At 34.9% G+C, this 22,775-nt stretch overlaps 1 protein-coding gene across 1 annotated transcript in view; it reads right to left on the bottom strand.

Moving 5' to 3' along the window:
• ahnak (AHNAK nucleoprotein) overlaps window positions 1-22,775 on the bottom strand; it is a 64,253-nt gene that overhangs the window by 19,532 nt on the left and 21,946 nt on the right. Inside the window, exons 2-5 of the mRNA XM_061930667.2 lie at window positions 21,686-21,749; window positions 2,623-2,681; window positions 2,386-2,542; window positions 2,077-2,297 (exon numbers count right to left, since the gene is read on the bottom strand). Coding sequence (XP_061786651.1) covers window positions 2,077-2,297; window positions 2,386-2,542 — 378 coding nt within the window. The 5' untranslated portion in view covers window positions 2,623-2,681; window positions 21,686-21,749. The remainder of the gene's footprint in view (window positions 1-2,076; window positions 2,298-2,385; window positions 2,543-2,622; window positions 2,682-21,685; window positions 21,750-22,775) is intronic.

The following is a 22,775-nucleotide window of genomic DNA, read 5'->3' as shown; positions in this document are numbered from 1 at the left end:
TTCCCTGCTTAGGCTGCTGCCCCCGCGACCCGACCTCGGATAAGCGGAAGAAGATGGATGGATGGATGGATGGTAATATAGCAGCTCAGACAAGGCACCAAGCAGTGTGGGTGGGGTGCGTTTCCACAGAGTGTTTCCAGAGAGGCCAGCCTGACAGACGCGGAAGGAGATTTTTACAACAAAGTTCTAAAGCTTATCAGATATATCAGATTGTAGGTGGGGGAGGTTTTTTACCCTTTGCATTCATATTTCGCTGTGTTTGTTGCATTTGTGTTGCGTTTCACTTGATTGTAAAATATGTCGATCAACAGGGGGTGTGACGTTAGTATGTTGTCAATATTCCGTGTTTTATCGTTCATAGTTAATATTTGTAAATGGTTGATTTACATAGGCTAGTAAGGTAAAGTTTCGTACCTGACAAGTTGACGACGTCACGCTAACATCACGTGACACCTCTGATGAAGGCTGCAGAAGCAAGGTAGCCGAAACTTGTCAGGTACAAAACTTTACCTTACTAGCCTATATAAATAAACCATTTATAAATACACATCAGTAGGCTAAACGAACCTCTTCAACATACATGGTTAATTTTGTAAACCCCACATTATTTACTTTCATGTACATTCTGGGTGTCTCATTCAGTAAATGTAAAATTCCATTCCGTTTTTTAAGGCGGTCTGTCATAACGTTTTTAGCATTCAGACATTATTGTGAGGTTTTTGTATTAGTGTTCCTAAAATTGCTGGACTACGGTGTGTTCATTTATCCAGGAAGTAGTCTCACACATGAACTTAAATGTGTCAGTATTTCCTCTTGCTGAGCCCCACAAAGTGGTTCATCTGTAAATACCGTATCACCACCGGTTTGTAGCATGCATTGTCGTCGCCGTTTCGATTACCAAATTTGGAGGGGCTGCAAATCGCCATTGTAAAATTACAAATTGAATGTAAACTTGCATCGAGCGAGCATATTTTGAAAAGTTACCGTGTTTATGAGCGCCTTTAGCATTCAGACATTATTGTGAGGTTTTGTATTAGTGTTCCTAAAAATAGACACACATTTTTTTCTGTAAATGTGGCCCTCCCGAGGCAAAATAGTTGCCTAGGCCTGCCTTATGTTGACACTATTGTCAGATGTTAGAACTAAAACTACTGTTACTGCTGTACCAGAAGACTAAGCTCCAGTGATCTGCATCATCTCTGCATGGGTATGTGTATTCAATTGTGTTAGATAGATAGATAGATGGATAGATACTTTATTTATGTTGACATGTATAATGGATGATAATATGACAATGACAATAAGTGGATTGATTGGTTTAACCCTTGTGTAATGTTCATATTGTTGTTACTCAGCCAGCGTTTGTGGGTCTGATGGACCCGTTGCATTTTGTGGCTTTTAATGCCTCACAATCAAACACTTTTATGTTAAAATACTGAACAGATGTTTATTGGGCTAAGGTAAAAATAATAATTAAGGCAAATTGAGCCACAATAACTTAATAGGCTCAGTAGGCAGAGATTACAAAGGAAAATAACAAGTTAGCCTTTACACAAACCATAAACTGATGGGTGTGGGCTGCACGGTGCATCTGGGAACACACTGTGCACTTCTGATTGGTGTTTCTATGCATGCGTGTGTGTGTGTGTGTGTGTGCGTGTGTGTGTGTGTGTGTGTGTGTGTGTGTGTGTGTGTGTGTGGTACACAGGACATCAATTTCCACACTTCTGTTAGCACCGGGTCCTGTGGACCCGGACATCTTATATGTAATACAAATGTGTAGGGGGGTGTATGGTGTGTGGTCATTAAATATGTATTCTGATATATGTTCTTGACAGAAAATGAGCCAAAGTCAGTGAGTCTCAGTTTGAAAAATTAATTAATTGTATCATTTTTCTTTGATAAAAATCGAAAACGGGTCCCACAGACCCAAACACCACACAAGGGTTCATCATCTCTAAAACTGTACTTTTCTCCAGTATATAGGGTATATTTTGGGGGATTTTGAGATAAAAATCCATCCGATGACATTACGTCTACTTCAATCAATAGAATTTAGATATTTTAAGAACTTACAAGAATGATGTCAGGACTGGCGCTTGCAGCCCTGCCCTCCCATGTCAAGGTACCCAACGGGGAGCGACATGGTGTGCTCAGGGGCGAGTAGCCTGGGGATTTGTCCCCTTTGTTTTGTAGTTTCAGTCCAACCTTGTGACGGTTCAGTGTCTTCAGGAGATCAGCTGTTTCCTCTGAGCTCATTTTGTCAAAATAGATAGTAGCGCCCACAATCTGGTCACCTTTGAAATAATGAACAAAAACGACACGGTAAGGACTCTCACGTTCTCGGGTTAGGATGTGTATTGAGTTGAGGAACAAAAAGGCTACCTTCGTATACTTTCCCAGACCGTGCCGCAGGTGACTCTCCTTTCACTTCTTTGACGAAGATCTCTCCTTCACATGTCTGCTCGATGGTGAGTCCAGTTTTGTCTGGGCCTTCCCAGTCTGGAAAGAGCACTTCCCTGGTTTCCTCCTCTTCAGCCATCTGTAAATTCGGACGCACAAATAATAGAGATGAGAATGAAGCCTAAGTGTTGTTTTTTTTCACTTGACTGTGTGAGATACCTTGTTTTGTTTGTCTTGTGTTCAAACCCCGGTGGAGAAGAACGTCACACTCAATGTTCCTGCGTAAAGAAAGCAATGAATTTCAGACTAAAACCTCACAAATGCATCAACATCTTGGACATTTTTAGAACACATCTCTCAGGCAAGTCTATGCCTAAACCGAATAGTTGAATTCCCAAAGATTAACACTAGGTGGTAGTAAAATCCTTTCAGACAGTACAGGTTCTCACTGGTATGCACTGAAATAAATGTGCATACTGCCAAGTGTTCCAATTCCTGATCCTATCTCATCGTCCGTCGGTGTATTTGACATCTGCACATGATTTTCAGTTCATGGTTGCTTCCCAAACACCAAAGCTCCCTGAAAGCATTCTAACACCCCTAAGATGCTTTGAGCATCACCGAAAATCCACAAAGTACATAACTCTGGTATACAGTCGTGGTCAAAAGTTGACATACACTTGTAAAAAAAACATAATGTCATGGCTGTCTTGAGTTTCCAATAATTTATACAACTCTTATTTTGTTGTGATAGAGTGATTGGAGCACATACTTGTTGGTCACAAAAAAACATACATGAAGTTTGGTTCTTTTATGAATTTATTATGGGTCTACTGAAAATGTGAGCAAATCTGCTGGGTCAAAAGTATACATACAGCAATGTTAATATTTGCTTACATGTCCCTTGGCAAGTTTCACTGCAATAAGGCGCTTTTGGTAGCCATCCACAAATTCATAAAATAACCAAACTTTATCAATGTTTTTGGGACCAACAAGTATGTGCTCCAATCACTCTATCCATACTTGCCAACCCTCCCTCTCTTTACTGTAGACTTCAGAACAGACTCACACACTTGACGTCAGGTGCGCAACACCACGTAAATCGTTGGCCAACCAAAAAGTAACCCCAGTACGCCATAGCCAACATTCACCAGGAGATGGCAACAGACAAACATAGATCACTTTATTACATTCCAGTCTCTCCATGTTTTCTCCATGGTAACATGTGATCCACATGCACTGTCTCTGTCCCTCTTGATATATATATATATATATATATATATATATATATATATATATATATATATATATATATATATATAATATCTCCTCTCTGAGCTGCCACCTTAACGTGGTATATATATATATATATATATATATATATATATATAAGAAAATACTTCACTTTCAGTGAATTCTAGCTATATATATATATATATATATATATATATATATATATATATATATATATATATATATATATATATATATATATTTATTTTACTATACATATATATATATATATATATATATGTATATATATGTGTATATATATATATATATACATACTGTATATTTATATGAAATACTTGACTTGGTGAATTGTAGCTGTAAATATACTCCTCCCCTCTTAGCCACGCCCCCAACCACGTCCCCCCGACCACGCCCCCCCACCCCCCACCTCCCGAAGTCGGAGGTCTCAAGGTTGGCAAGTATGACTCTATCACAAAAAAATAAGAGTTGTAGAAATTATTGGAAACTCAGACAGTCATGACATGATGTTCTTTACAAGTGTATGTAAACATTTGACCACGACTGTAGGTCCATTAACATCATTGTCCATGAAAAAAACCCAGCTTTTTAAACATGCTAACATATTATTTTATTCAACTTTCCTTAAACATTGTTGCTTGAGCCATGTTTTTCTTGTACAAAACCCCAAAATCAGTGAAATTGGCACGTTGTGTAAATGGCCAATACAAAAAAGAATACAATGACTTGCGAATCCTTTTCATCTTATATTCAATTGAATAGACTGCAAAGACAAGATTTTTAATGTTTGAACTGGAAAACGTTGTTGTTTTTTGCAAATATTAGCTCATTTGGAATTTGATGCCCGCAACATGTTTCAAAAAAGCTGGCACAAGTGGCAAAAAAAAAAGAGAAAGATGAGGAATGCTCATCAAACAATTATTTGGAACATCCCACAGGTGAACAGGCTAATTGGGAACAGGTGGGTGCCATGGGTAATTTACACATCTGTGAAGGCACCATTAATGCTGAAAGGTACATACAGGTTTTGGAACAACATATGTTGCCATTCAAGCAACGTTATCATGGACGCCCCTGCTTATTTCAGCAAGACAATGCCAAGCCATGTGTTACAACAGCGTGGCTTTGTAGTAAAAGAGTGCGGGTACTAGACTGGCCTGCCTGTAGTCCAGACCTGTCTCCCATTGAAAATGTGTGGCGCAATATGAAGCCTAAATTATCACAACGGAGACCCCGGACTGTTGAACAACTTAAGCTGTACATCAAGCAAGAATGGGAAAGAATTCCACCTGGAAAGCTTCAAAAATGTGTCTCCTCAGTTCCCAAACGTTTACTGAGTGTTGTTAAAAGGAAAGGCCATGTAACACAGTGGTAAAAATGCCCCATGACAACTTTTTTGCAATGTGTTGCTGCCATAAAATTCTAAGTTAATGATTATTTGCAAAAAAAAAGTAAAGTTTCTCAGTTGGAACATTAAATATCTTTTCTTTGCAGTCTATTCAATTGAATATAAGTTGAAAAGAATTTGCAAATCTTTGTATTCTGTTTTTATTTACGAATTACACAAGGTGCCAACTTCACTGGTTTTGGGGTTTGTATCTAAAAAATATTGTACAATAAAAGACACTTTGCATAGGCAAGGATTGAGCATATTTTGCTTTTTTATCATTTTACAGTGTGGAGCCAATAATTTAAAATTCACAATTCTTTATAGAACAATAGAGACAATCATCAACAGACGGCGGAAAGTCTGATAATACGATCGTGCACATTCTTTTTCTCACGGAATATCGGTCACAATATTTCAACAGTCCCTGACCATGAACATGCTGTTGAATAAACTAGCAAATTACCAAAACACTTATTGAACGGCCACACACACACCACAGCCTCACTGTTTGCAGCCTCAAAAAGATTAAACTGTGCGTATGATCAACACTTGGCTAAATAAGTATTACAGTCATTTTAAATGTATTCTTCAAAGCGTATTCTAAATATATTTGGCCTACATTTAGTGTTAAAACAAGTCTTATTGATGTGTTATTTGTACTGTACTACAGTGCAGACTTGTTTTCTATTATCATGTTGTAGCAGTGGATAAAGATTGTCACCAAGCGGAGACTTCTGTTTTTGAGTTAAGGGTGACAACATCGCTGCTTAATCTTGGCGCTATCTCCACCGCCGCTATCAAATTGACCAGCTTTGGGCTGAATAACTTTTTGATGCACTTCATCGTCACCTCCTGCCTTGTCAATAACACTTCTGTACATTGGCGAGCACACTTTTTTTATTCTCTACCTATAAAAATATTTGATTCAATAATAATAATTCTACTTCGCGAAAATTTGTTTACAACAGTCAGCAAACCGGGTAGCGCAATTTGAGTATGAAGGAAAAATATTTATTTCAATAATTTGTGATGAAAATAAGAAAAAAATATTAATTTTTTAACTAATTAGAAATAGTTCCTGCCTGATATAATAGAATGAAAATAAATATATGTATTTAACAGACCTCCGTCCTGCTTGAGGTCGCCAACTTTTAAAAAAAAAAAAAAAAAAAACATTTTTATTTACCAACATAGTAAACTAATGCTAAAATTCTGGGGGGGGGGTTTCCTGTGAAACGATTTTATGCTATTTAACTCGAACAGGAATTTAATTAGATGCATGTTTTGGAGCAATACAAATAAATGGTGAGCTCATTTTTCTATAATTCTTTTTACAGCTAAATCAAAAGAATAAAATAAGCAACTGTTTTCAGATGTTTTCCTGTATTTGTGTTTCTAAATTCGAATGAAAACAGAATGAAAATCTACCATATCATCACTATGCACAGATGTTAATTAATAGAATAGAATAGAATAGAAAGTACTTTACTATTGATCCCTAGGGGAAATTCAGCACCACAGTTGGCTCACAATAGACAATAAACACTTGGGTATTTTTACATGTGAATTATATAAATACAGTCTATCATACAGCATTATTAACATGTGAATAATATAAATACAGTCTATTATACAGCATTATTCACATGTGAATAACATAAATACAGTCTATTATACAGTATTATTCACATGTGAATAATATAAATACAGTCTATTATACAGCATTATTCACATGTGAATAATATAAATACAGTCTATTATACAGCATTATTCACATGTGAATAATATAAATACAGTCTATTATACAGCATTATTCACATGTGAATAACATAAATACAGTCTATTATACAGTATTATTCACATGTGAATAACATAAATACAGTCTATTATACAGTATTATTCACATGTGAATAATATAAATACAGTCTATTATACAGCATTATTCACATGTGAATAACATAAATACAGTCTATTATTATTCAGCATTATTCACATGTGAATAATATAAATACAGTCTATTATACAGCATTATTCACATGTGAATAATATAAATACAGTCTATTATACAACATTATTCACATGTGATTAATATAAATACAGTCTATTATACAACATTATTCACATGTGAATAATATAAATACAGTCTATTATACAGCATTATCCACATGTGAATAACATAAATACATAAACATAAATAACTTAGACATAAAAGTAGTGTTTTGATGACAATACATACTTATTCAAATGACAACAGAAGTGCAGAGTTGTTGTATGACAAAGAAAAGTCGGCTAGCACTGTCGCTGCTAAGTTAGCACACATGCTCATGGACAAGATGGCCACTTGTTGCTTTTTCCCGGTTGACAAAACCCAGCTGTTGAACTAACCTCATTGCTTTGTAGTTGTTGTTGTTTTTTTGTTGTTGTTTTTTTATCAAAAAGTCACGTTTGGATTCTGGAGACCAGAAGCTTGGTGGATAACTCTAGCTTGCTCGCTAGCTGCCGTTGAGCTAAAGCGTAGTGACGGTCGAGGCGAATGGCAATGAATTAGAATGGCAGAAATGTTGGAATCTGTTAAGATTTGACATGCTATCTTTAATTGTGTCCCTTTTCATTTCAATATAGGTGAGTAGTTTTACTTTGTTTTTGTTTTAATTGGTTTTGTAATACAGCAGCTAACTTCTGCATCTGGGCGGTATAACTCGGTTGGTACAGCGGCCGTGCCAACAATTTGAGGGTTGCAGGTTCGATCCCCGCTTCCGCTATCCTAGTCAGTGCTGTTGTGTCCTTGGGCAAGACACTTTACCCACCTGCTCCTAGTGCCACCCACACTGGTTTAAATGTAACTTAGATATTGGGGTTCACTATGTAAAGCGCTTTGAGTCACTAGAGAAAAGCGCTATATAAATATAATTCACTTCACTTCATGTCTTTGTTAATATCCACATTTGGGCATAAAAAATTTTGATTGACATTTTTCTTGGAAAATGTTATATATACATATATATATATATATATATACATATAAATATATATATATATATATATATATATATATATATATATATATATATATATATATATATATATATATATGCAGAAGAAGAGGTAAATACTAATAAAACTAGTAATGTCTGCAGAAGAAGAGGTAAACTAGTAATAAAACTAGTAATGTCTGCAGAAGAAGAGGTAAACTAGTAATAAAACTAGTAATGTCTGCAGAAGAAGAGGTAAACTAGTAATAAAACTAGTAATGTCTGCAGAAGAAGAGGTAAAGACTAATACAACTAGTAATGTCTGCAGAAGAAGAGGTAAACTAGTAATAAAACTAGTAATGTCTGCAGAAGAAGAGATAAAGACTAATAAAACTAGTAATGTCTGCAGAAGAGGTAAACTAGTAATAAAACCAGTAATGTCTGCAGAAGAAGAGGTAAACTAGTAATAAAAGTAGTAATGTCTGCAGAAGAAGAGGTAAACTAGTAATAAAACTAGTAATGTCTGCAGAAGAAGAGGTAAAGACTAATAAAACTAGTAATGTCTGCAGAAGAAGAGGTAAACTAGTAATAAAAGTAGTAATGTATGCAGAAGAAGAGGTAAATACTAATAAAACTAGTAATGTCTGCAGAAGAAGAGGTAAACTAGTAATAAAACTAGTAATGTCTGCAGAAGAAGAGGTAAACTAGTAATAAAACTAGTAATGTCTGCAGAAGAAGAGGTAAAGACTAATACAACTAGTAATGTCTGCAGAAGAAGAGGTAAACTAGTAATACAACCAGCAATGTCTGCAGAAGAACAGGTAAACTAGTAATAAAACTAGTAATGTCTGCAGAAGAAGAGATAAAGACTAATAAAACTAGTAATGTCTGCAGAAGAAGAGGTAAACTAGTAATAAAACCAGTAATGTCTGCAGAAGAAGAGGTAAACTAGTAATAAAAGTAGTAATGTCTGCAGAAGAAGAGGTAAACTAGTAATAAAACTAGTAATGTCTGCAGAAGAAGAGGTAAAGACTAATAAAACTAGTAATGTCTGCAGAAGAAGAGGTAAACTAGTAATAAAAGTAGTAATGTATGCAGAAGAAGAGGTAAATACTAATAAAACTAGTAATGTCTGCAGAAGAAGAGGTAAACTAGTAATAAAACTAGTAATGTCTGCAGAAGAAGAGGTAAGCTAGTAATAAAACTAGTAATGTCTGCAGAAGAAGAGGTAAAGACTAATACAACTAGTAATGTCTGCAGAAGAAGAGGTAAACTAGTAATACAACCAGCAATGTCTGCAGAAGAACAGGTAAACTAGTAATAAAACTAGTAATGTCTGCAGAAGAGATAAAGACTAATAAAACTAGTAATGTCTGCAGAAGAAGAGGTAAACTAGTAATAAAACCAGTAATGTCTGCAGAAGAAGAGGTAAACTAGTAATAAAACTAGTCATGTCTGCAGAAGAAGAGGTAAACTAGTAATTCAACTAGTAATGTCTGCAGAAGAAGAGGTAAAGACTAATAAAACTAGTAATTTCTGCAGAAGAAGAGGTAAACTAGTAATACAACAAGTAATGTCTGCAGAAGAAGAGGTAAACTAGTAATAAAACTAGTAATGTCTCCAGAAGAAGGGGTAAAAACAACAACTTATTTAATGTTAATATTCTAACAGTTAGCATGTTTCACATACAAAGTTATATGACTATAAGGTGTATAGCTGCGGAATTTGAGAAAAAAGTGTAAAATATGCGCGCGCAAAAAGTTAGCACTTTAATGTTCGTGTGCTAGCATAGTAACATTAGCATGCTAACATTTAACAAGTGTCACATACCAAGTTATATGAATGCAAGGTGTATGGCTGTTTAATTAGAAAAAAAAACCTGTAAAGTTAGCTAAAAGGTTAGCATGTTAATGTTAGTATGCTAGCATGCTAGCAGTTAACAGGTGTCACATGCCAAGTTATATGACTCTAGGGTAAACGGTTGCAAAATTAGCTCAAAAAGCTAGCACTTTACTGTTAGCATGCTAACGTAAACATGCTAACAGGTAGCTTGTTTCACACATCAAGTTATATGACTCTAAGGTGTATGGCTGCGGAACTAGAGAAAAAAAGTGTAAAATTTGCCAAAAAAAAGTTAGCACTTTAATGTTAGCGTGCTAGCATGCTAACAATCAACAAGTGTCACGTACCAAATTATATGACTGTAAGGTGTATGTATGGCTGCAGAATTAGAGAAAAAACTGTAATATTAGCTGGAAAAGTTGTCTCGCTAATATTAGCATAATAGCATGCTAACGTAATGACTGGGTAAGAAGAAATACCAAAATGCAGTATTTGTTGGTGTAGACATAGAAAGTAGCAAAAAAAAGCTAGCATAAAACATTAGCATGCTAATTTAAGAGATGCTAAAGAAGAAAAAAAAGCTAGCATGCTAACGTTCTGACAAGTATGCAAGCGGTTAACGTGCTAGCATACTTGTTCGACACCAACGCAGATAGAATAAAAACATGATTTTTGTACTGGGGGGGCCCTGTTGTCTTTCTATGTTGTGTGCCCATTGAACTGTTAGTTACGGCCCTGTACAAACACCTGAGGGGAGGGGCTGTCACGTGACTTCATGTAATTAGATGAACCTGCCACCATTACACAATGACACAGCAGTTTATGTGGGATTTGTTGAAAAACTTCATTCCGAACAATGTCTGATTGTGGGCAAACGCTTAGAAATATCGACTTTTCGTAAAAACCGTGAGCGCCTCAAGACTTTGAGGAACGTTCCGGCATTCTCAGATTTCCGATAAATGGAAAAATGGTCGAGTTCGAGGCCAATTTATTCACTGCTGCTTAGCAGCATGTGAATGGGTGCTTGCATTGCAGCAGGCCCAAAATAAAAAATGTTCAAAGTAATTTCCCTACTGGCAGAGGTGGGTAGTAACGCACTACATTTACTCCGTTACATATACTTGAGTAACTTTTGGGATAAATTGTACTTCTAAGAGTAGTTTTAATGCAACATACTTTTACTTTTACTTGAGTATATTTATAGAGAAGGAATGCTACTTTTACTCCGCTCCCTTTATCTACAGTCAGCTCGCTACTCACTACTGATTTTTATCGATCTGTTAATGCACGCTTTGTTTGTTTTGGTTTGTCAGACAGACCTTCAAAGTAGGATCTATCGCATGCCTGCGTTTCACCAATCAAATACAGTCACTGGTGACGTTTGACTCCGTTTCACCAATCAAATGCAGTCACTGGTGATGTTTGACTGTTTCACCAATCAAACAGAGCCAGGCGTTCACGTGATTAACTGCACATAAAGTTTCAGCGGCAACAAGCTTAAGCTTACATGAACTCAACGTCAAATTTGAGGAAGCACATCGCGGTAAGTAACGTTAGTAGATATTTTGGCTGTCACCGTAGGCTGATGTTAGCTTCCCTGCTATGAATCACTGTCAAATGTACATCGTGTGGGGACATTTATTAACACACTGCAGCCTCATAGAGAGACAGACAAAGACACACACACACACACACACACGCATGCATAGAAACACCAATCAGAAGTGCACAGTGTGTTCCCAGATGCACCGTGCAGCCCACACCCATCAATTTATGGTTTGCGTAAAGGCTAACTTGTTATTTTCCTTTGTAATCTCTGCCTACTGAGCCTATTAAGTTATTGTGGCTCAATTTGCCTTAATTATTATTTTTACCTTAGCCCAATAAACATCTGTTCAGTATTTTAACATAAAAGTGTTTGATTGTGAGGCATTAAAAGCCACAAAATGCAACGGGTCCATCAGACCCACAAACGCTGGCTGAGTAACAACAATATGAACATTACACAAGGGTTAAACCAATCAATCCACTTATTGTCATTGTCATATTATTAAGTTATTGTGGCTCAATTTGCCTTAATTTTTTTTTTTTGTTAATGTATTATTATTTAATATATATTATTGTTTTAGTTGCTTAAGAGACATTCTTGGCTCTGAATTTGCTCATTGCTATTTTTATGTTTTTGTGCATTATTTGTTGCCGTCATCATTAAACGAACAGGTTACTCATCAGTTACTCAGCACTTGAGTAGTTTTTTCACAACATACTTTTTACTTTTACTCAAGTAAATATTTGGGAGACTACTCCTTACTTTTACTTGAGTAATAAATCTCTAAAGTAACAGTACTTTTATTTATTTATAAATATATATTTATTTATTTTATATATATATTTATATATTTTTTATATATATTTATTTATTTATATATGCACCTTATTGCTTTTTTATCCTGCACTACCATGAGCTTATGTAATGACATTTTGTTCTTATCTGTGCTGTAAAGTTAAAATTTGAATGACAATAAAAAGGAAGTCTAAGTCTACTCTTTAGGGCTGTGAATCTTTGGGTGTCCCACGTTTCGATTCCATATCGATTCTTGGGGTCACGATTCGATTCAAAATCGATTTTTTTTTTTTCAATTCAACACGATTCTCGATTCAAAAACGATTTTTTTTCCCGATTCAAAACAATTCTCTATTCATTCAAAACATAGGATTTCAGCAGGATCTACCCCAGTCTGCTGACATGCAAGCTGAGTAGTAGATTTTTGTAAAAAGCTTTTATAATTGTAAAGGACAATGTTTTATCAACTGATTGCAATAATGTACATTTGTTTTAACTATTAAATGAACCAAAAACATGACTTATTTTATCTTTGTGAAAATATTGGACACAGTGTGTTGTCAAGCTTATGAGATGTGATGCAAGTGTAAGCCACTGTGACACTATTGTTTATTTTTATAAATGTCTAATGATAATGTCAATGAGGGATTTTTAATCACTGCTTTGTTGAAATCGTAACTAATATTGATACTGTTGTTGATAATATTCATTTTTGTTTCACTACTTTTGGTTTGTTCTGTGTCGTGTTTGTGTCTCCTCTCAATTGCTCTGTTTATTGCAGTTCTGAGTGTTGCTGGGTCGGGTTTGGTTTTGGAATTTGATTGCATTGTTATGGTATTGCTGTGTATTGTTTTGTTGGATTGATTAATTAAAAAAAATAAAAATAAAAAATTCTAAAAAAAATTTAAAAAAAATTAATAAAATAAAAATCGATTTCTTTTAAAAATGAGAATCGATTCTGAATCACACAACGTGAGAATCGCGATTTGAATTCAAATCGATTTTTTCCCACACCCCTAGTACTCTTACTTGAGTACAATTTCTGCCTACTGTACCCACCTCTGCCTACTGGTAACTAATGTTACTAATATAACTAATATTAGCCTACTAGCACGCTAAAGTCAAAGTCAAGAAGCTAGCACTTGACTGGGTAAGAAGTAATACCAAAATGCAGTATTTGTTGGTGTAGACATAGAAAGTAGCAAAAAAAGCTAGCATAAAACGTAAGCATGCTAATATAAGAGATGCTAGCAAAAAATATATATACGTACTCTAACAACTACAAATAGTACTTATATTTGACACCTTTAGTACTAGTAAGTCCCATAGTCAGCCTGTTCTATAAGACAACGAAGCAAAGTCAAGACGAAGGCAAAGATAACGAAAATAACAACACAAGTGGCCGTCCACTAATGCTGATGAAGAAATTCAAAGAACGGAAACGTTGACACGGTTCTCATTAAACACATTTCCCGAGGGGGTCGCGTACCCGCGTTTGCACGCGGGTGGCAAACATGCCGGGCGTTAATAAACACCAGCTCCTTTTTAGACTGGTGGATACTGGAAAATACATGAAATACTTTGAGATAATATTCATTCCGCTGTCCAAAATAGACGTAGGCTCTCAGCGTGTCAATACCAAGAGCCTAATGCTGGTTAAAAAAAAATGACGCCGGCATGTGAAACCTCCCAAAAAAATGTTTTCTCTCATTCTGTCATGTTGGCTCGGCTGAGGCTTGAAATATAATGTGGACAAATCAGTTAGCGGCGGATAAAAACAAAACATTGCAACACTTTTGGACGCCGCCTCCCTCACAACAGATCCTATTGGGCTCATTCCAACAGCTCCAATAATCCCTTTGTGACCATTTTTGGAAGATTTTGGGTCTCCAGGAGTCCGCACGTCAACCACGCCTTTATAGGCACTGATTACACGGGCAGCAAACCTAGCCTGCAAACGTTTCACATAATGCTAATGTTTTACTTCTGCGTGCCTCCTACTCGTTCACTGACATAAGCTGTTGTTGTTAACTGGATTGGAGACAATTTGCACTTAGCACCTTGAGAGCCCAGAAATGTAAAGTGTGTTATAAATATAACACACATACATACATGCATACATAGATATACATACATATATACATACATGCATATATATACATACATGTATATGTATGTATATATGTATTTATATATACAGTTTATACATATATATATATACATACATACATATGTATGTATATCTATGTATGTATATATATATATATATATGTATGTGTATGTATGTATGTATATCTATGTATATGTATGTATATCTGTATGTATATAAATGTATGTATGTATATATATACTGTATAAATGTATATATGCATGTATGTATGTATATATGTATCTATATCGATATATGTATGTATTTATATATGTATGTATAGATGTATCTATATCGATATATGTATGTATGTATGTATGCACATGTATGTATATATTTGTCAATATATGTATTTACATATATATATATGTATATATGTATGCATCTGTATGTATGTATATATGTATGTATATCTATGTATGTATGTATATCTATGTATATGTATGTATATATACATGTATGTACGTATATACTGTATCTCCATTGTCCCTCATAACTGCCTTCTCTTCGGTGCAATAACCCATTCCACCAACCACCCTGTTTTTGTTTTGTTTTTTCATGTATATATTCATTTCACACCATATTCATTGCACTTCTACATTTTTTAAATTTTTATATATTTGCACATTGTTTTTCTAGCATGCACACATCGCACTGTATGGAATGGCCTCAATCTCGTTACCTTGCGTAATGACAATAAAGCTGATTCTGATTCTGATGTATGAATGTATGTATATCTGTATTTACATACATGTATGTATATATGTATATGTGTATGTATGTATATCTATATATGTATGTATTTATATATGTATGTATAAAAAGGAAGTCTAAGTCTAAGAATGTATGTATATATGTATGTATATCTATTTGTCAATATATGTATGTATATATGTATATGTATTTATGTGTACATATATATATATATATACATATATATATATAATATGTATAAATACATATACAGACTGTATCAATTCAAATCTGTTAAATACAAATTACGTTTCATTCAGCTATCTTTATAATAAGGAATTATAATGAATTATAAATATCTCGAGTTAAGAGTTTTTTTTTCAGCGTAGATGAACTATAATAGGCTCATTAATTACAGATATTACTTCTTTCTTTTCAGTCTCTTGACAGCACAAATTGTAATCTTCCTTGTTTTGTTTGCACTTGTCATATTTCACATTCCCCCCCCCCCCCCCACCTCCGCCATATTTCAGTGGGAGCGCTGGAAGGGTGGGGGGCGGGGAGGAGGGAGGAGGGGCCGCGCCAGCAGTGACAGAGGTGGGAGGAAACGACCTTTAGCGAGGAAAGGGTTAGGGGAGGAAACGGTAAAAAAAAAAAAAAAAAACAGAAAATAGTCGAGGAATTGCTGGAGGAATGTCAGCCTATGAGTTCACAGCCCTGGGAGTGGAAGACAACAAGAACGAGCTCGGGCGGTAACCATTTGTAAAGTATCAGAATCTCCCTCCCTTTGGGAACTTTTCATTACATTCTCTCCCGACATATTTCATTATCATTGTTTTCATTGTTTTTTGTCTTGCATTTTCAGCAGCATCCGTCACAGGGGTGTCCAAACTGTGGCCCGCGACACATTTTACGGACAAATTAAACACACCCCGCATTGGAACGATACGAAAACCGGCCCACGCGCTCCCAAAAATGAGAGCTAAAAAGCGATATGGCCGACGACCTCTTTGATGATTTCCGTGCGTTCCGTCACAATAAACACGTCAACATTTTTGACTTTGCGCAAGCCCCCAAAAAGGTTTTAGTTGGTGCAGTAACAATCATTTATGAAGATTTTACGGCAAAACACCATAAAGTGTACACTGGTTTTTACTCTGAATTACTGTAAATCAGTACTAGTTATTTTAGCGTAAAAAAATTTTGGTCACTCAGCTCCCAGTTTTTTACCGTAAAATATACAGTTGTTGTTGCTTTTACAGTGCATTACTTTAAATTGAAAAACAGTATCACTGTTATTTTCATTGTAAACGTCTGCTCACTGAGCTACCAGTTTATCATAAAATCTGCAGTTGTTTTACAGTACATTACTGTAAATTTAAAAAATGTTTGCGATAAAAAATTTTCGGCTGAACTGCCAGTTATTTTTTTTACCGTAAATTCTACGGTTGTTGTTTTTACAGTGCATTGCTGTACATTTAAAAAAAAATGTATGGTAAAATCTGGTCACTGAGCTCTGTTTTTACTGTAAAATCCACAGTTGTTGTTTTTACAGTACATTACTGTAAACTGAAAATCGGTACCACTGTAATTTTTACGATAAAACTTTGGAGATTGAGTTGCCAGTTTTTTACTGTAAGTCCTGCCGTTGTTGTTTTTACAGTGCATTACTGTAAATTGAAACTCAGAACCACTGGCATTTTTACGATTAAAATGTGGTTACTGAGTTTGTTTTTTTTCACCGTAAGTTCTATGATCGTTGTTTTTACAGTGCATTGCTGTAAATTAGAAAAACAGTGCAACTGTTATTTTTATGGTAAAATTCTGGTCACTGAGCTCTGTTTTTTACTGTAAAATCCACAGTTGTGGTTTTTACGGTACATAACAAAATTGAAAATCGGTACTACTGTAATTTTTACGATAAAACTCTGGAGATTGAGTTGCCAGTTGTTTACTGTAAGTGCTGCGGTTGTTGTATTTACAGTGCATTACTGTAAATTTGAAAAACAGTGCAACTGTTATTTTTATGGTAAAATCCTGGTCACTGAGCTTTTAGTTTTTTACCGTAAAATACACAGTTGTTGTTTTTACAGTACATTACTGTAAATTGAAACTCGGTACCACTGTCATTTTTACGATGAAAAAGTTTTACCGTAAAATCTACGGTGTATTACTGTAATTAAAAACAAAAACAATACAACTGTTATTTCTATGGTTAAATTCTGGTCTCAGCTCCCAGTTTATCATAAAATTTAAAGTTGTTTTACAGTAAATTACTGTAAATTGAAACTGTCTACCATTGTTATTTTTACGATAAAATTCTGTCGGCCTAATTGCCAGGGTTTTTTTACCGTAGGTTCTACAGTTGTTGTTTTACAGTGCATTGCTGTAAATTTTAAAAACAGAGCAACTTATTTTTATGTTAAAATTCTGGTCACTGAGTTCTCAGTTTTTATCGGAAAATCCACAGTTGTTGTTTTTACAGAACATTACTGTAAATTGAAACTCAGTACCACTGGCATTTTTACGATTAAAATGTGGTTACTGAGTAGCCTTTTTTTTTTTTCACCGTAAGTTCTATGATCGATGTTTTTACAGTACATTACTGTAAACTGAAAATCGGCACCACTGTAATTTTTATGATAAAATTCTGGAGATTGAGTTGCCAGTTTTTTTACTGTAATTTCTGCAGTTGTTGTTTTTACAGTACATTACTGTAAGTTGAAACTCAGTACCACTGTCATTTTTACGATTAAAATGTGGTACATTACTGTAAGTTGAAACTCGGTACCACTGTCATTTTTACGATTAAAATGTGGTTACTGAGTTACCATTTTTTTGGTTTGTTTTGTTTCACCGTAAGTTCTATGATCGTTGTTTTTACAGTGCATTGCTGTAAATTTAAAAAACAATGCAACTGTTATTTTTATGGTAAAATTCTGGTCTCAGCTCCCAGTTTATCATAAAATCTACAGTTGTTTTACACTACATTAAATTTAAACTGTGTACCATTGTTATTTTTACAAAAAAAATTATGTAGACTGAATTGCCGTTTTTTTTGTACCGTAAGTTCTACGGTTGTTGTTTCTACAGGGCATTGCTGTAAATAAAATTACAAAAAACAATACAACTGTTATTTTTATGATAAAGTAATGGTCATTGAGCTCTGTTTTTTACCGTAAAATCCACAGTTGTTGTTTTTACAGTACATTACTGTAAATTAAAACTCGGTACCACTGTCATTTTTACGATGAAAAAGTTTTACTGTAAAATCTACGGTGTATTACTGTAATTAAAAACAAAAACAATACAACTGTTATTTCTATGGTTAAATTCTGGTCTCAGCTCCCAGTTTATCATAAAATTTAAAGTTGTTTTACAGTAAATTACTGTAAATTGAAACTGTCTACCATTGTTATTTTTACGATAAAATTCTGTCGGCCTAATTGCCAGGATTTTTTTACCGTAAGTTCTACAGTTGTTGTTTTACAGTGCATTGCTGTAAATTTTAAAAACAGAGCAACTTATTTTTATGTTAAAATTCTGGTCACTGAGTTCTCAGTTTTTATCGGAAAATCCACAGTTGTTGTTTTTACAGAACATTACTGTAAATTGAAACTCAGTACCACTGGCATTTTTACGATTAAAATGTGGTTACTGAGTAGCCTTTTTTTTTTTTCACCGTAAGTTCTATGATCGATGTTTTTACAGTACATTACTGTAAACTGAAAATCGGCACCACTGTAATTTTTATGATAAAATTCTGGAGATTGAGTTGCCAGTTTTTTTACTGTAATTTCTGCAGTTGTTGTTTTTACAGTACATTACTGTAAGTTGAAACTCGGTACCACTGTCATTTTTACGATTAAAATGTGGTTACTGAGTTACCATTTTTTTGGTTTGTTTTGTTTCACCGTAAGTTCTATGATCGTTGTTTTTACAGTGCATTGCTGTAAATTTAAAAAACAATGCAACTGTTATTTTTATGGTAAAATTCTGGTCTCAGCTCCCAGTTTATCATAAAATCTACAGTTGTTTTACACTACATTAAATTTAAACTGTGTACCATTGTTATTTTTACAAAAAAAATTATGTAGACTGAATTGCCGGGTTTTTTTGTACCGTAAGTTCTACGGTTGTTGTTTCTACAGTGCATTGCTGTAAATAAAATTACAAAAAACAATACAACTGTTATTTTTATGATAAAGTAATGGTCATTGAGCTCTGTTTTTTACCGTAAAATCCACAGTTGTTGTTTTTACAGTACATTACTGTAAATTAAAACTCGGTACCACTGTCATTTTTACGATAAAATTCTGGAGATTGAGCTGACAGTTTTTTTGTTTTTTTTTTCAAATCTACAACCGTCATTTTTACAGTGCAATACTAAAATTGGGAAAATGGTACCCACTTTTATTTTGACAGTGACATTCCGGTGACTGAGCTGAATGTTTTACCGTAAAATATACGGTTGTCGTTTTTACAGTGTGTTACTGTAAACTGTCGATCAGTATCACTGTTTTTTTACGGTAAAATTCTGTCGACTGAGCTGAGAGTTTCTTATCGTGAAATCAAAGTGAAGAAAATAAATATATCCCAAGGGCGTTGGATTACACGTGACACTAATTTGCTTGGTTAGCTACGACACTAGGGTTGTCCCCATACCAATATTTTGGTACCGGTACCAAAATGTATTTCGATACTTTTCGACACTTTTCTAGATAAAGGGGACCACAAAAAATGGCATTATTGCCTGTATTTTAACAACAAATCTTAGGGTTCATTAAACATATGTTTATTATTGCAATTTAGTACTTAAATAAAATAGTGAACATACTAGACAACTTGTCTTTTATTAGAAAGTAAACACACAAAGGCTCCTAATTAGTCTGCTGACGTAAGCAGTAACATATTGTGTCATTTATCATTCTATTGTTTTGTCTACATTATTAAGGACAAACTGTAAAAATGCATTATTAATCTACTTGTTCATTTACTGTTAATATCTGCTTATTTCTCTGTTTTAACATGTTTTATCTACACTTCTGTTAAAAACGTATTCTTCTGTTGTTTGGATACTTTAAATTAGTTTTGGATGATACCACAAATTTAGGTATCAATCCGATACCAAGTAGTTACAGTATCATACATTGGTCATATTCAAAGTCCGTGTGTGTCCAGGGACGTATTTCCTGAGTTTATGAAGATTATATGAATTTAAAAAGAAAAAAGGAAACAAGCTGTATCGTAGTAGTATCGACTAGATACGCTCTTGTACTTGGTATCATTACAGTGGATGTCAGGTGTAGATCCACCCATGGCATTTGTTTACATTCAGGGGTGCTAGCGTTTGTTTGCAGTGATGCCGGTGAGCTATTGTATCCTCTTACTGTGTGTAGTGAAGCATGTTTAGCTAGTCCTCGTCCTCCAGTGATAACGATACTTGTAAGAAACCTACTTTATTTGTCGCCACGGAGGCCAGGATTAGTGATTTAGAAGTAGCTAAAACACTGCCGACTGCGGATGGACGTTAGTCTTAAAGCACCTCTTCCTGAGGGCGTTGCAGTGTTATAACTTCACCTTTATCGTCAATTTTTAGACGGAAATGCGTCCGTTCTCCCTTTTCTGTCTACACACTGTGTCTGCTTGTAAGTACTCCTCTGCTCGTAAAAACCAGCAATGTCACGACGGTACTTTTTAGAGGCGGTATAGTACCGAATATGATTCATTAGTATCGCGCCGTCATTCCTGTTGAAAAAAGGGGAGGGCCGATACTTTTTAGAGACAGTATAGGAGTAAATATTGCTGTGTTGCAAACTTTTGTGTGACGTTGCTTCCTTATTTGTCATTACTCAAAGCTGATTTTAACTTTTTAGAGGCGGTATAGTACCGAATATGATTCATTAGTATTCATTTGTACTATACTAATACTGGTATACCGTTTAACCGTATTATAAATATTACCCGTTACAAGCGGCCCTCCCAACTAGAATGGGGCCCCCCACTAAAAACGAGTTTGACACCCCTGTTTTAGTTTCATTCGTGTAAAAAAAAAAAAAAAAATGCATCGACTTAATTTTTTCTGCACCCGGCCCTCGCTGGCCAAAAGTTAGGACACCCATGATCTATCACATGTGCCATGCTTGAAGCCGGGAGAGGACAAAGGCCTCCATTAGCGGTTTATTATAGACTGCAACCACAGCACATATGGACGTCTTCCTGCCCTATAGGGGACTGCTAGGGGCCGTTTCTTCCGCGGGAAAGGAAATAAATCATCCGACGATGCTGACTTAAAACAGGCTGTTTCATAAGAAGGGGGAGAGGGGTTCGCAACAGGTGGCGGCTGGTAGGGGAGGGGGGGATCGTAAAGGGATCGTGTTTCCACTCCGGTCGCGGAGGCACGATCTTCTCAATTCAAAGAAAGCTTTGCGACAAACATTCCGAGCGAGCGTTTCTGTATAATGGAGGGCTGTTCTGAGGTCACGCTGTCTGCACGGCCTTGGAGCGCAGTGCCGTGTTTGAGGGGGCGGGTGGGGGGTCTGAAGTTGGCTTTTCCCTCCCTGACCAGTAACAGATGTATGCGGAGCATTTCTTCTTGACATCATGTCAAGGGCAATTACCTTGGATAGCTGGAGCGAGGCCAAGGGCTTCGGTCCAACGCGTTGGATCTTGTTTTCTTGACTTCTGTTGACAGAAATGCGAGGAGAGTTAGGATTGGTCGTAGTCTTTCATAAACAACTGCCTGATATCTTCCTGGGATTGGTCAATTTCTTCTGTCAGAAATACACATTTTGCCCCCCAAAAATTTCCACCTTGTGCAAAACGCTAATGTATGTATATACATGTATGTATGTATGTATGTATGTATATCTGTACATATTTGTATGTATGTATGTATATACATGTTTGTATGTATGTATGTATGTATGTATATACATGTATGTAGTTATGTATGTAGGTATATATGTATGTACAGTATATACATGTTTGTATGTATGTATATACATGTATGTATATGCGTATGTATGTATGTATGTATATACATGAATGTATATATGTATGTATGTATATCTGTACATATTTGTATGTATGTATATACATGTTTGTATGTATGTATGTATATACATGTATGTAGTTATGTATGTAGGTATATATGTATGTACAGTATATACATGTTTGTATGTATGTATGTATATACATGTATGTATGTATATGCGTATGTATGTATGTATGTATGTATATACATGTATGTATATATGTATGTATGTATATCTGTACATATTTGTATGTATGTATGTATATACATGTATGTATATACATGTTTGTATGTATGTATATACATGTATGTAGTTATGTATGTAGGTATATAAGTATGTATGTATATATGTATGTATGTATATCTGTACATATTTGTATGTATGTATGTATATACATGTTTGTATGTATGTATGTATGTATGTATGTATGTATGTATGTATGTATATACATGTATGTAGTTATGTATGTAGGTATATATGTATGTACAGTATACACATGTTTGTATGTATGTATATACATGTATGTATATGCGTATGTATGTATGTATGTATGTATGTATGTATGTATGTATGTATGTATGTATGTATGTATGTATGTATGTATGTATATACATGTATGTATATATGTATGTATGTATATCTGTACATATTTGTATGTATGTATGTATATACA

This window comes from Nerophis lumbriciformis, linkage group LG36 (genome assembly GCF_033978685.3).
Source record: "Nerophis lumbriciformis linkage group LG36, RoL_Nlum_v2.1, whole genome shotgun sequence".
Lineage (NCBI taxonomy): Eukaryota > Metazoa > Chordata > Actinopteri > Syngnathiformes > Syngnathidae > Nerophis > Nerophis lumbriciformis.
The sequence above is the reverse complement of the archived record's forward strand: the minus strand, read 5'-3'. Positions and strand labels throughout refer to the sequence as shown.